Genomic DNA, 12,450 nt, shown 5'->3' with positions numbered 1-12,450 from the left:
CACTTGCTTGGTAAAAAAACACTTGTCAGATCGGATACCGTCACTCAGATATTAGAAGACATTATTAGCTCCATCATATCATATCATATCAAATTGTCCATGTTATAGAGGGGGTGCTTCAACCATGTTTTTTTTCCTCGCATACATTTGTTGTTTGTGGTTTTGTAAATCTTCATCATTCATTGTGTTAGATTTTTGACATTTTCATAAACTCCACATCCTGAAATCCCACACCTGCGTATATCAGCGCTTCCAAAAATCTGGTGTATCTGGGTCTACAAAGCCAGAAATAGCATCTTAAATTATTTAATTAAGTCTGAACACTATAACCTTTCTTTTTTTTTTTTTTTACCGAAACTTGACTAAACAACTTTCTACTCCGGGGCGATTTATTTGAATAAGACGAGGAACTCTGATTGATTTAAGAAAGACAAGTTGATGGGCACAGGAGGGGAGGAGGTAAAAATAAATAAGCGGGAACCTCATTAGCACCAGAAAAACATATCTAAACCCTTGTCTCTATTGAGAGGATGAGAAGGCTGCACGGTCCTGAGAGATTTGAGAGGACGTGTAATGATGAATCAAGTGGTGGTGTTGAGAGGAGGAGAGTGAGGATACGACAGCTCCTCACTTGTTATCATTAAACCTGATCATTGTGTGTCTGTATGTCTGTCATGCTTCATTTCAGTGCGTCCCTCTCTGTGATAGATTTCAGTTTCACACTGCAGGAGGAGGTGGTGTGGTCTGTAGCTGTTGTGCAATCCAAACTCAAATAAGCAATGTAGGTTTGTTGAGTTAGGCTGCCCCCTTGAGGCTAGAGCAGTAACTTCACACTGAATGGCTGTGGATACAATAAACAATTACGTTTACTGCACTGAACCAAATCTATCCAGGAGATGTTGTTTTCAATGTGACCATTCGCACATGGAAACTTAAACATGCACGTACTGTACCTACACAGTGTGGTTCCACGGAGGCCATATTTGTGTGTGTTTGTGCTTCTGCTGAGAAGAGACTGACGCGTGTGCATATGTGTGTGTGTCTGTGTGTTTTCCTTGCAGCCCTGCTGTCGTCGTGGTGCGAGGAGCTGGGTCGTCTCCTCCTGCTGCGTCACCAGAAGAACAGGCAGAACGAACCACAGGGAAAAGTCCCCATGCAGCCCAGCATGAGCAGCATGAAGCCCGGCCTCACGCACAGGTCAGTGGGCGTCTCCGACACTTCTCCTGTCACTTGAGCCGAGACTGTGCTTTTCTTACAGTCAACATCATATCATCACCGTGTTTTACTATCCCTCAAATTCTACTATAATAAGTTATAAGTTATAATGCTATGTCCTTTTATTCCCAACTGAATGTAGCACACATCTGACACATCTTATACTTTTAATTTACATTATTTTTTATTTAAAAATTATTATTATTACATTTAGTTAATACTGAGTTCCCTGGGTTGATTGTCCAGCATATTTTACCCAAACTACTCAACTGATTTTGATGAGTTTGTTTTGAATGGTTGGACATGACACAAGGAAGAAATAAAGCCTGTTTAGGACCCTCAGCAGGGGGAGGAGCCAGGATTTAAAAATTGGTTAGGGAGGACTTTTGAGCCGAGGTGCAGCCATGTGTCCTCAACTGAATGGCATTGGACTGGTTTTCTTTATCCAAATCCAATGTGACATTACAGACATGTACAAAAGCAATAGATCAAAAAAGAAAGTGGTCAAGAAGTTTGCCTTCTCTCTATAGTTTTAGATGATTAATTCCCCACAACCTAATATTCACTCAGTTAAGGGAAAGTAGTGGCTCCGTCTTTGCTGAGGGATAATCCTGACTTATTTAACACACGCTTAGACACTGAGGATTTTCCAAAGTTAGGAGAAGAGCCAGAAAGTGTTTTTGAGTGGAGCTGCTGTGATTTGGGTTTGGTGGGACGAGCCAACAGGGAAGTGAGCTGTGAGTTCTTGGAGAACATTGTGTGCTCATACCTCTCGCTCTGCCTCTCTCCCCCCCCTCTCCCTCTCCCTCTCCCTCTGCAAGAAACCCTGGAGTTAGCCAACAGTCCTGTTTGCCTCTGCCGAGGATCTTGGGATAATGTTTTGCCTTTATGAGGAAATATTGAACATGCTGTCCATTCCAAAAGCGAACCTCATGGGCGAAAACAAGCTGCTCTCCAAAAACAGCAGTCCCTCCCACCCCCCTGGCCACTTGCTTCCCCCCATGAGGACTGAGCTTGTTTATTATATGTTAGAAACTGTCTGATATTTGCCCTGATATTTGTGTTGGATCTCAATACTTCACATTCCATTTGCACTCTAACGATCCATATCGAGAATAAGAAATAATTTAATCAGATTTAACTTGTACTGGTGAGTGTTGGCATGTGTCAGCTTATCTCACTGTGCATCCATCGCCAGACATCCTCGCTTTCAAACTGAACGGCAAACATGTCAAATTGGCCAACATTTTGGCAAAAAATGTTGGACGGATATGCGCCTCCTGGTGGCTTCTCTTGACTCTTTTCCTGGCCAAATAGAAACTTAATGTGACACCAGGCTCATGTTTGTGTTTTGATCTACTTTCCAGTGATGGATCCTTTCCCTATGACTCTGTCCCCTGGCAACAAAACACCAACCAGCCCCCTGGGTCGCTGTCCGTGGTGACAACGGTGTGGGGCGTGACCAATACGTCACAGAGTCAGGTATGTCCATGCATGAACAGCATCCACAGTCGATGCTTGACTCACAAGGTTTGTCTCCTTTGTTTGTTTCATAGACCTAATGGATGTTTTTTTCCCCTGTTTGATGCTCTGTTAAATCCAGGTGCTGGGTAATCCGATGGCAAACAGCAATAACCCCATGAATCCTGGGGGTAACCCTATGGGACCAGGTATGTCTGCCAGCGGAGCAGGACTCAACTCACCTCAGTTCAGTGCTCAGCAGCAACAGTTCCAAAACAAAGGCGGCTCCAACCAACAGTACATGCAGCAGGGCATGTACGGCAGGCCTGGCTACCCCGGTGGTCCTGGGGGATACAGCGGAAGGTGAGACACTCAATGATGGCCTAAATATCAAGTTTAAAATCAAGCATTACAATCTACAGTAATGATTAAAAACTACAATCTGTTTTTTCAATAGTTATTCCGGAGGCCCGAACACTCCTCAAGGAGGGATGGGGATGAACTCCCACACGCGTCCTTCTGGTGACTTCACGCAGCCGGCTGCCGCGGCTGCAGCAGCTGCTGTCGCTGCCGCAGCTGCTACAGCAACGGCCACAGCGACAGCCACGGTAGCAGCTATGCAGGAAACCCAGAATAAAGATATGAACCAGTATGGACAGGTACAGAACACACCTGCTGACATGTCTACAGCTGCACACATTTACCAAAAGAGAATGTCAAACACAAATATACACATTAACCTATTACCCAGCCACATGTTGCAGACACAGAACAATCACATTAAATGCTTAAACCTTCTGTTTTGCCTCCAGATGTGTTCATCGTTCCAAATGGGCCCAACTCAGGCCTACAACAACCAGTTCATGAACCAGCCAGGCCCACGAGGGCCCCCTGGAGGCATGAATCCAGCCAGCATGGGATCAGGCATGAGCAACCCCAACATGAGTGGTCCTCCCATGGGCATGAACCAGGCTCGAACCCCAGGCATGGGGCATTTTGGAGCTCACGGCCAGAGGATGCCACAGCAGGGGTATCCTGGAGTACCTCGACAGGGTGTGCCCATGCAGGGGATGAAGAGGCCGTATCCTGGGGAGGTGAGTGTAAAACCTTGGCCTGGATATCTGTCTCTGTAGCACCTGAAACATATACCTGACACATTTTCCCTTCACTTCCGCTCTCCAGGCAAGTTACGCAACTCAGCAATACGGGCCAAACAGTCAGTTCCCGCCACAGCAGGGGCAGTACCCGTCATCAAACCCCTCCAGGCCGCTGTCCTCTCCAAACTACCCCGGGCAGAGGATGCCAGGGCAGCAGAGCCAGGGACAGTACCCACCCGGGATGCCCATGGGCCAGTATTATAAGGTCTGTTGTGCCACACAGTCATCCATCTGTAAAAAAAAATGTATACTATTTTGTGAGATATACATGTTTTATGTCTATAAATCTGTATGAAATTATTAAATCATTGAACTAATTTACAGCAAGAGCCCTTCAATGGTCAGAGCACCAACTTCTCAGGAGGTGGTTACTCCTACGGTCAAGGCAATGGGGTAAGTTTTCACATCTGACCCAAAAACAAGTTCTATTTGCTAACCATAGCGTGCCAAGATCTTTACCTCAGTCATGAATGAGTTGCTTTTATTCAGATGTTTTCATTATGCACTTTCCTGCCTCTCACAGCCTCCCCGGCCCGTAAACTACCCCCACTCCCCTGTCCCCGGAAACCCCACACCCCCCATGACCCCAGGTAGTAGCATCCCTCCGTACCTGTCGCCAAACCAGGATGTGAAACCCCCGTTTCCACCCGACATGAAACCAAATATGACAGCTCTTCCGCCCCCTCCAAGTGAGTACACCAGCGGTACTGAAGCAACTGGGTCCTTTCTGGGATTCCATCTTCATTTGCGTGACATTGACCCCCCCCCCCCCCCCGTTTTTCTCTGTCCTCCAGGTAACCCCAACGAAGAGCTACGGCTGACATTCCCCGTCAGGGATGGAGTGGTGCTGGAGCCGTTCCGCCTGGAGCACAACCTGGCTGTCAGTAACCACGTCTTCCACCTTCGGCCCTCCGTCCACCAGACCCTCATGTGGAGGTTTGCCCACCGCACAGACCTTTGACTTATTAATCTTTTATCTGTAACTTTAAAAATGATTTCAAACGCATGAAGAAGTGCTCTGACTCGATGTTATAGACATGTATAGACATAATATCGCTACTTAACCACTGCCTCTCTCGTCGTGTTACTCCCATAGGTCAGACCTCGAGCTGCAGTTTAAGTGCTACCACCATGAAGACAGGCAGATGAACACCAACTGGCCCGCCTCCGTCCAGGTCAGCGTCAACGCCACGCCTCTCACCATCGAGCGGGGCGACAACAAGACCTCCCACAAAGCCCTGCACCTGAAGCACGTGTGCCAACCTGGGAGAAACACCATCCAGATAACAGTCACGGCCTGCTGCTGTGTGAGTGCACACGGTCAACATGATGTAAAACCTCTAAAATTACAAGTCTCATAATTCTGTTCTTAAACCTCTGCTTTGTTGATTTATTGCTGAACTACGTACAGTCAATGTGCGGAGTAGAGTTGGATGTTAGAAGGCGGATTGGTTTTCTCATCTTGTCGTGTTGCTTTGCAGTCCCACCTGTTTGTGCTGCAGCTGGTCCACAGACCATCTGTGCGCTCTGTCCTCCAGGGGCTCCTGAAGAAGAGGCTCCTTCCTGCAGAACACTGCATCACCAAGGGTACAGCTCATTTTGTCTCTTTGTGTAGTTAATATGCAGAAGCACATCTTAATCACACGGCCGCACAACCTGTTTTCTCTTCATGTCTTGCTTTAAAATATGTCTTGAGGCGCCCGTGCAAATATTCACGCCTCATCTTCTTTGGTTCAGTTAAGAGGAACTTCAGCAGTGTGGCGGCCTCGGCAGGCAACACCACTCTGAATGGGGAAGATGGCGTGGAGCAGACGGCCATCAAGGTGTCGCTGAAATGTCCCATCACCTTCCGACGCATCCAGCTACCGGCACGAGGGCACGACTGCAAACATGTCCAGGTCTGTTCGGGTTTAAAGAAGCTGTGAACCTTTTTTTAATGAACACTGGCATTGTGCGTCGCTGTAAATTCTGAAGTTGTGATGTCGTTCTCCACAGTGTTTTGATCTGGAGTCCTACTTACAGCTGAACTGTGAGCGGGGGACATGGAGGTGTCCTGTGTGCAAGTAAGTGTCTGGATTTAAAGATGGGATAACCAGTAAGAAATGCCTCTTTTAGATTTGTTCTAATAATTGTTTTTCCCTCCTCAGTAAAACGGCATTATTAGAAGGTCTGGAAGTGGACCAGTACATGTGGGGAATCCTCAACGCCATACAAAAGTACGTTTCTCCTCCTTTACCAGCTGGATCCAACTTCAAGTCATTTATATAATTTAACCAACAAAATGTGTTTCCTCCACAACCAGCTCAGAGTTTGAAGAGGTCACTATAGACCCGACATGTAGCTGGCGACCTGTCCCCATCAAGTCCGAGCTTCACATCAAAGAGGATCCAGACGGACCGCTCACCAAGCGCTTCAAGACCATGAGCCCCAGTCAGATGACCATGCCCAATGTGATGGAGATGATCGCCCAGCTGGGGCCTGGTCCCGGCCCAGGTCCCGGCCATGGACCCGGACCCGGTCCCAGTCCCTACCCCCCACACCCTAGTCAACATACGAGTGGGAACGGTGGAGATTACCCAGGAGCAGGTACTGAACCGCCGACAGAATCCTGCTGCGTTGATAAATAACAGGATATTCAGCTCGAAAAGTGAAAGTGGTTTGCATTTTAGAACAGGAACCATTGATATGTCTCTGGTGCATTGAAACAAAGAAACAGCCTCAAGGAGAGTTTTAATGCTGAACCTGTTTTAAAATGGTGTCAGCTCGTCACTCTGATAAATGTTTAATAACATAGAAAAAAAGTGTGCATCCTGTTGTGTAACCTCTTTGAAAAGATAACTTTCTAAAAACTAAATCAATGAATCATCAAACGACCACGTCGAAGAGCCCAGACTGCAGTTAAACCTTCTGACGAAACCAAATGGGTCTTCTTTCATCCCAACAGGCAACAGTTACCACAGCCAGGGGCACTTTGACTTCCCTCACGGGAACCCCTCTGGTGGGGGGGTTGCAGGAGGCGGCGGAGGTGGTCCCCCTATGAGTGACTTCATCCACGGCCCCCAGCTCTCGCACCCCCCAGATGGACATGGCGGCCTCCACTCGCAGGACAAGCCCCTGAGCCACGGCATGAACGATCCAGTGAGTTCATGTTTTTAGGAACAGTTCACTGCTTACACAACTAGTTGCTTTAATTAAGAATTACTTATGGCTTTTATTGATCTGCTGCTGAGTTAATTTGTCCTGTAGCTTTATTCTTTGCCTCAGTTTGTAGTAGAAAATGTGCCACACTGAGAACAGAGGCTCTGATCTGTGACGTGACCGAGGTGCAGCCGGTGCCTCTAGCCAGCGTGTGTGCTCAGTCATGCTCACAGGCTCATGTCACCGTATAATGTTGCAGCTGTACATGTCTGCTGATCACAGCTTCCATTTAGAGGGCCTGTTCCATATTATTCACGCTGGAACTCATTTTGCTTTTCCTCTCCTTCTTCCCACGCAACACCTCCCTCCTCCTCCTCCTCCTCCTCCCATAACACTCTCTCCCTCTGCTCTCTCTTTCTCTCTCTCACTGTTTCTTTCGTCCTCCTCCTTATCTTTCATCCTCCCTCCATACCTCCCTCGCACCTCCAGATGTCCCATCCCGATCAGTCCCATAGCTCCATGCAGCAGAGCTTGCATGCGTCTCCCCACCCCGGCAGCCAATCAGGGCCGCCCTTGCATCACAGCGGCCAATCAGGGCAGCCCTTGCATCACGGCGGCCCGTCATCGCAGCCGCATCGCCAGTCACAGCCGCCGCCACTGCCTCAGCAGGCCGGGCAGAACAGTCACCCCCACGGCGATCTGAACTTTAACCCCTCCTCAGATGGGCAGATGGGGCAGGGAGCGCAGGATATGCCTGAACCCTCCCTGGATGTAAGTGTGCCGGCTTTGCGTGTTACGAGCTAACGTCATCTGCTGCAGCTGCTCTCATCTCTCTGCTGTGTGCTCGGCTTGTGTTTGATTCTCTGAGCGCGTCTGAGCAGTTTGTGTTAACATGTCACTTCAACGGACGCTTTGTTCAAAGCGTCAGAGAGATGCATGTGTTTCCAGGTTGTGTAGATGTTTTCCTCTCATCCTCTCCTTCTCTCCTTCTACCTCAGCTGCTTCCAGAGCTGGCGAACCCGGATGAGTTACTATCGTACCTGGACCCCCCCGACCTCCCCGCCAACAGCAACGACGACCTTCTCTCCCTCTTTGAGAACAACTAGCCCGCCCCCCCCCCCGCCCTACCCATCCCCGTACGAGCCCTCCTGCGCCTCCAGGAGCGGTGACGTGTTTGACTGTCCGTCCACAGACACTTCACCCCCCTCCTCCAAATAGACACTTCAAGCAGCTTCCGATGCTCATACACACAATCAGACACACAAACAGATACAGTGCGGGAAAAAGAGGATCACCTGTTTTGGGGACTCCCGACGGAGAACGCAGGAACACCGCTCATCCCCGAGCTCCCCCGCCCTCTTCCTTGTTCCTCCTGTAAAGATTCCACGCACCAGTTCCACCACCTCTGACTCGAAACACACACCATTTACAGCCATGTTATGGCGGGCACTAAAATGATATTATATATATACATATATATGATATTTGTGACTTTTCAACTGAAAACTGTGCAGCTATAATCGTCTTGTGTGACAACACAGAGGAGAGCGGAGCCTTTGTGGGCTTCAGGAAAAGTGTTGTAGCTTTGTTTTTACTTTTTTCTTTTTAAATTATCATTTTCCTTTTGTGAAAAAAAAACGAAAAGTCCAAGGGAAAAACATTGTCTTGTAAGAGTGTTTTTATCCTGTTTGAGATGTGTTCTTCCAAAACGTTGGCACATGCCATGCCCTTTGATCCCCCCCCCCCCCCCAGTGGGTGTGAGTCTGTGAGTCTGTGAGTGTGTGAGTGAGTGAGTGTGTGTGAGTGTGTGCGTGTGTGAGTGAGAGAGAGAGAGAGAGAGAGATGAATAACTGGAACTCATCAGAATCCCAGCACTGAAAGAATGAGCTTAAATGTCCTCCGGTGTCAACAGAGGAAAAAAGTGCGCACTGTGCAACGTAGTGTATGTGTGTTAGTGTGTGTGTGAGTGTGTCGTTATATGTGTGAGTATATACATATTTCTGTGTGTTTTATGTCTTCCCCTTTGTTTGCATGTGAGCATTAGTGAAAGACGGCAGGGGGAGAGAAGGCTTGAGACGGAGGAGGGAAGAGAAACATCGACTGTAATAACCGTCTCTCTCTCTCCACCCCGTCTGTAGCTCGTCCTCACCGAACCCTCCACCATTTTGTTCTCAAGTGCATGTGTGCCAACGGCTCCTGTTGTCTTAGTCCAGCCTCAACGTGCTTGATCAAATCATTTTCTCTCACGTCTTGATATTTATTATTTTATTTTCGTTGTTTCTTTTTTAGCTGTTGTCCTTTTTTTTAAAAACTGTGTTTTACCTTTGGTCCCATGTCGAAATGAATCAGACTCACATCACCAACGTTTTTTCGTCAAGGTTTCGACATCCGGCAGATCATTTTAAATCGCTGTGTTTTATACAACCGTCTGCGGGATTGTTCCGAGCTTCCTGTTGATTCATTTTCTTTTCACATCTTATTGGGGAAAAACATTCTACACGATCCAACAGTGTTTCCAGAGCTGTTGTAAATACCCTTTGTGAATACTCCCTTTGTGAGTACTGTACAGTGCTGTACCTAATCTATTACTGCAACTCCACGGTACTGTATGTCGGTACGGGACTACACACACTCACAGACACACACAGAATCCCTTATAACTAACATTGTAAACCGATTGATCCAAATGCACTCTCACTGGCCTTGTACCCTCTGTATTGTGTACATTTTCTTTCCATTAGCCTGTGACAATGCATCTGCATAAAAATGAATATTTGAATTATTCTGCAAGACAGTTGATATAAATTTTTGTTTTATTTCATACATGTATGTGTACAAAAGTGCGCAGGTTTTTTTTGTCAAAGATTCTGCAGCCTCGAGTTCCAAAATTCTCCAAAAATGATTTGATATTATGTTCTTGGAACAAGTGACCTCTTTATTTAAAGTGCGAATGTGCAAACTGATTGTTTCGAGGCCTGATAATGAGCTTTGATAACCATACTGAGCAAAAACAAGTGTGAATATGATTTTCATCACATTTTACATTGTTCGGCGGTTTAAGTTATTATTTTTGTCAAATGTTTTTTTGGATGATATAATTTGGTTTACACGGTTTTATGCATACCATCAGTGAATTTTAAAACATGCTGGTGGGTGAAATTTGCCCCGTTTTGATATTTGAAGAACCTGATTGGTCTTCCCTGGATCGTCCGAGTCGATAGAACCACAGGGTTTCACAGTCGAGGGATCAGATGTTGTTTGTTTCTATGTTTGTCGCAGACAGTGCACTGCCTCGCCGCGATGTTTTCTTTGCCTACACAGTGTGTAACTGTAACCTCTCACAAAAATCACACGTACGTAATCTGAGCGACAAAAATCGTACTGTCCGATCGCAGCCGTTGGAAACTGAGCTGAGGATCTGAAAGAGGATTAATATTGTAAAGTGATCATTTGAGGGAGACCCTTCTCCCGGTCGCATCACAAGGAAAGGTCGTGGCTGAGGGACGTAAGGGACACGTGTATATACTGTAAATGACAAATAGAGACACGTTAACAGAAATGTATTCATTTTCTCCAGGGGGAGTGTGCATAGTGTATTTAGAATTTGTAAAGCTTGCATCCTCCTGTCAGACATTGAATTGGGAAAATGTGTGTGATTGCGTCTGTGCGGACCTCTCTAACCACGCCTGTTCATCTATGTAAGATACTTTATGTGCCCCTCCACGCGGGGTTTCCGAGAAAAAAAAATCAAGACAATTTTTCTTTTGTGTAATATTAAAACTTCTGTGTATTTCTCTATTATCTGTGTACTTTATAAAGGTGCTACGAAATTATCAAAACCTTTTGAGGTATAATTGGGACTTGGAGACATGGAGCTCTGAGTGGCTCTTAAAGGGTTGTTTCCAAATTTACAGTTTGTAAAAAAAGATTTGTCAAATTTATAATTTTTATGCAATTTGGCAAAATATGCTATACGGTACAATCTGAAGTGATTGGCACAACAGGTGGCAGTTGTCTCTTTGGTTCTGTACATTCTATGTACAATCATTTCATATTCTACTGGTCAGAAAAACATTGTGATTTTTAGTCTTGCAAATCTGTATGTAGTTAGATGATGTGACATCCTAATATTTATCTAATAAATATGTATTCAGATGAAACACAATTAATGGCCTCTGTGTCTTTTGGCATTTAATATAATATGTTACATATTATATATTCAACTTTATATACATAGCATTAGATCCATGATTCCAGAGCGTTTTTGTCATTGTACAAGCGCAAGGGTCGAGAGCGTTTCAAATGTAAAAATACAAATATAAAGAAATAAACAGCTATATAATCAAATCTAAACATAAGTAGAAGCCGTATAAAATCAAATTACTAAATGATAAGTAACAAGTCGAGGTAACGAGCGTGCAGAGAGTATACGATAGAGTTAATGTTTAATAAATAATATGAATTTTGGACAATTGTCATGGCGATAGTTTGGTTATCTTTTCACCCAGGTATAATATTGGTAAACCCATGAAACCTCATCAGAAACCCCTTCACAGATGAGACATTACATTTTTAGCAGGTTGTTTTATTGCCTCAACCTTCCACATGGTGTCGCTGTTTGTTTCATCTTGATCCAGCTGCTTTGATACAAGATGTTCCTTCCAGCCTGAGAGCAGCTAGAGGCCAAACTGCATCTGATACAGATTAAATGTATTCAAACAATTTGCTGCTTTAAAAAAAGGAAAAAAGATGGGATGAGGGAAAGATGCCAAAGAGGGAGAGGTAGAGTGTGTTATTGGAAAGAGGGGTTTCAGATCCAACAGCAGATAAGGTGAATAAAAGGGAAAATTGGTGTTTGGACCATTTAGATGGAAGATGTATGTCTTTTGTTATAGAAAAACATACACGACTCAAACTTTATTCCCCATCATGATCAACACAGGGCCTGAAATTGTGAATATGTGGAGATGATGGAACTTTGTGGAAAACATGGAAACTGTTAAAGTCCCTGTTGAGAAAGTTCAGGCTGCTGCTCTGCCCAGTGTTTCTGACCCTTTCATAGGAAATCTTCCATCTAATCATTATTGGACTTTACTTGTATTTTACTAATCATTTAGTTTTTTTCTTCATATTTTCCAACAGTTGGATCAAATAGCAACATTTAAAACTTTAAATTATTTCTTAGAAAACTTGTGTTTTATTTGCTCATTTTTAAAAACTGTATTTTATACAAGTATGCATACAGAACATAATGTATCTGCAAGCACGTGCACAGACATTTTGGGGGGCAGGTGCTTAAACCAAAAAAAGGGCACCCATCGCCAAAATTGTTTACGAAATTAAAAATAATAATAAATAAATAAACACAGTAGGATATTTTCAACTTATATATTTATTTTTGTTAACAAACTAACTCAAATTATCACTTAGAATAAAGAAATGATTAACATGCAAAAACAGACGAAACGAGGCAATATTT

At 45.0% G+C, this 12,450-nt stretch overlaps 1 protein-coding gene across 3 annotated transcripts in view; it reads left to right on the top strand.

The window, feature by feature from the left end:
• The window catches only part of zmiz1a (zinc finger, MIZ-type containing 1a), a 98,574-nt gene extending 87,438 nt beyond the window's left edge, over positions 1–11,136 (top strand). For 2 of the 3 annotated variants that reach the window (XM_062401017.1, XM_062401019.1), the window contains 18 exons: positions 1,062–1,197; positions 2,583–2,697; positions 2,819–3,039; positions 3,134–3,335; positions 3,489–3,770; positions 3,859–4,038; positions 4,158–4,226; positions 4,357–4,522; positions 4,628–4,769; positions 4,930–5,140; positions 5,315–5,420; positions 5,571–5,731; positions 5,829–5,896; positions 5,981–6,049; positions 6,136–6,419; positions 6,778–6,971; positions 7,461–7,742; positions 7,970–11,136. In XM_062401017.1, the coding sequence (XP_062257001.1) occupies positions 1,062–1,197; positions 2,583–2,697; positions 2,819–3,039; positions 3,134–3,335; positions 3,489–3,770; positions 3,859–4,038; positions 4,158–4,226; positions 4,357–4,522; positions 4,628–4,769; positions 4,930–5,140; positions 5,315–5,420; positions 5,571–5,731; positions 5,829–5,896; positions 5,981–6,049; positions 6,136–6,419; positions 6,778–6,971; positions 7,461–7,742; positions 7,970–8,077 (2,996 nt within the window). In that variant the 3' untranslated portion in view covers positions 8,078–11,136. The remainder of the gene's footprint in view (positions 1–1,061; positions 1,198–2,582; positions 2,698–2,818; positions 3,040–3,133; positions 3,336–3,488; positions 3,771–3,858; positions 4,039–4,157; positions 4,227–4,356; positions 4,523–4,627; positions 4,770–4,929; positions 5,141–5,314; positions 5,421–5,570; positions 5,732–5,828; positions 5,897–5,980; positions 6,050–6,135; positions 6,420–6,777; positions 6,972–7,460; positions 7,743–7,969) is intronic. The other variant, XM_062401018.1, reaches the window with a different exon arrangement.
• Positions 11,137–12,450: the final 1,314 nt, after the last annotated feature.

This window comes from Platichthys flesus, chromosome 12 (genome assembly GCF_949316205.1).
Source record: "Platichthys flesus chromosome 12, fPlaFle2.1, whole genome shotgun sequence".
NCBI lineage: Eukaryota > Metazoa > Chordata > Actinopteri > Pleuronectiformes > Pleuronectidae > Platichthys > Platichthys flesus.
The sequence above is the reverse complement of the archived record's forward strand: the minus strand, read 5'-3'. Positions and strand labels throughout refer to the sequence as shown.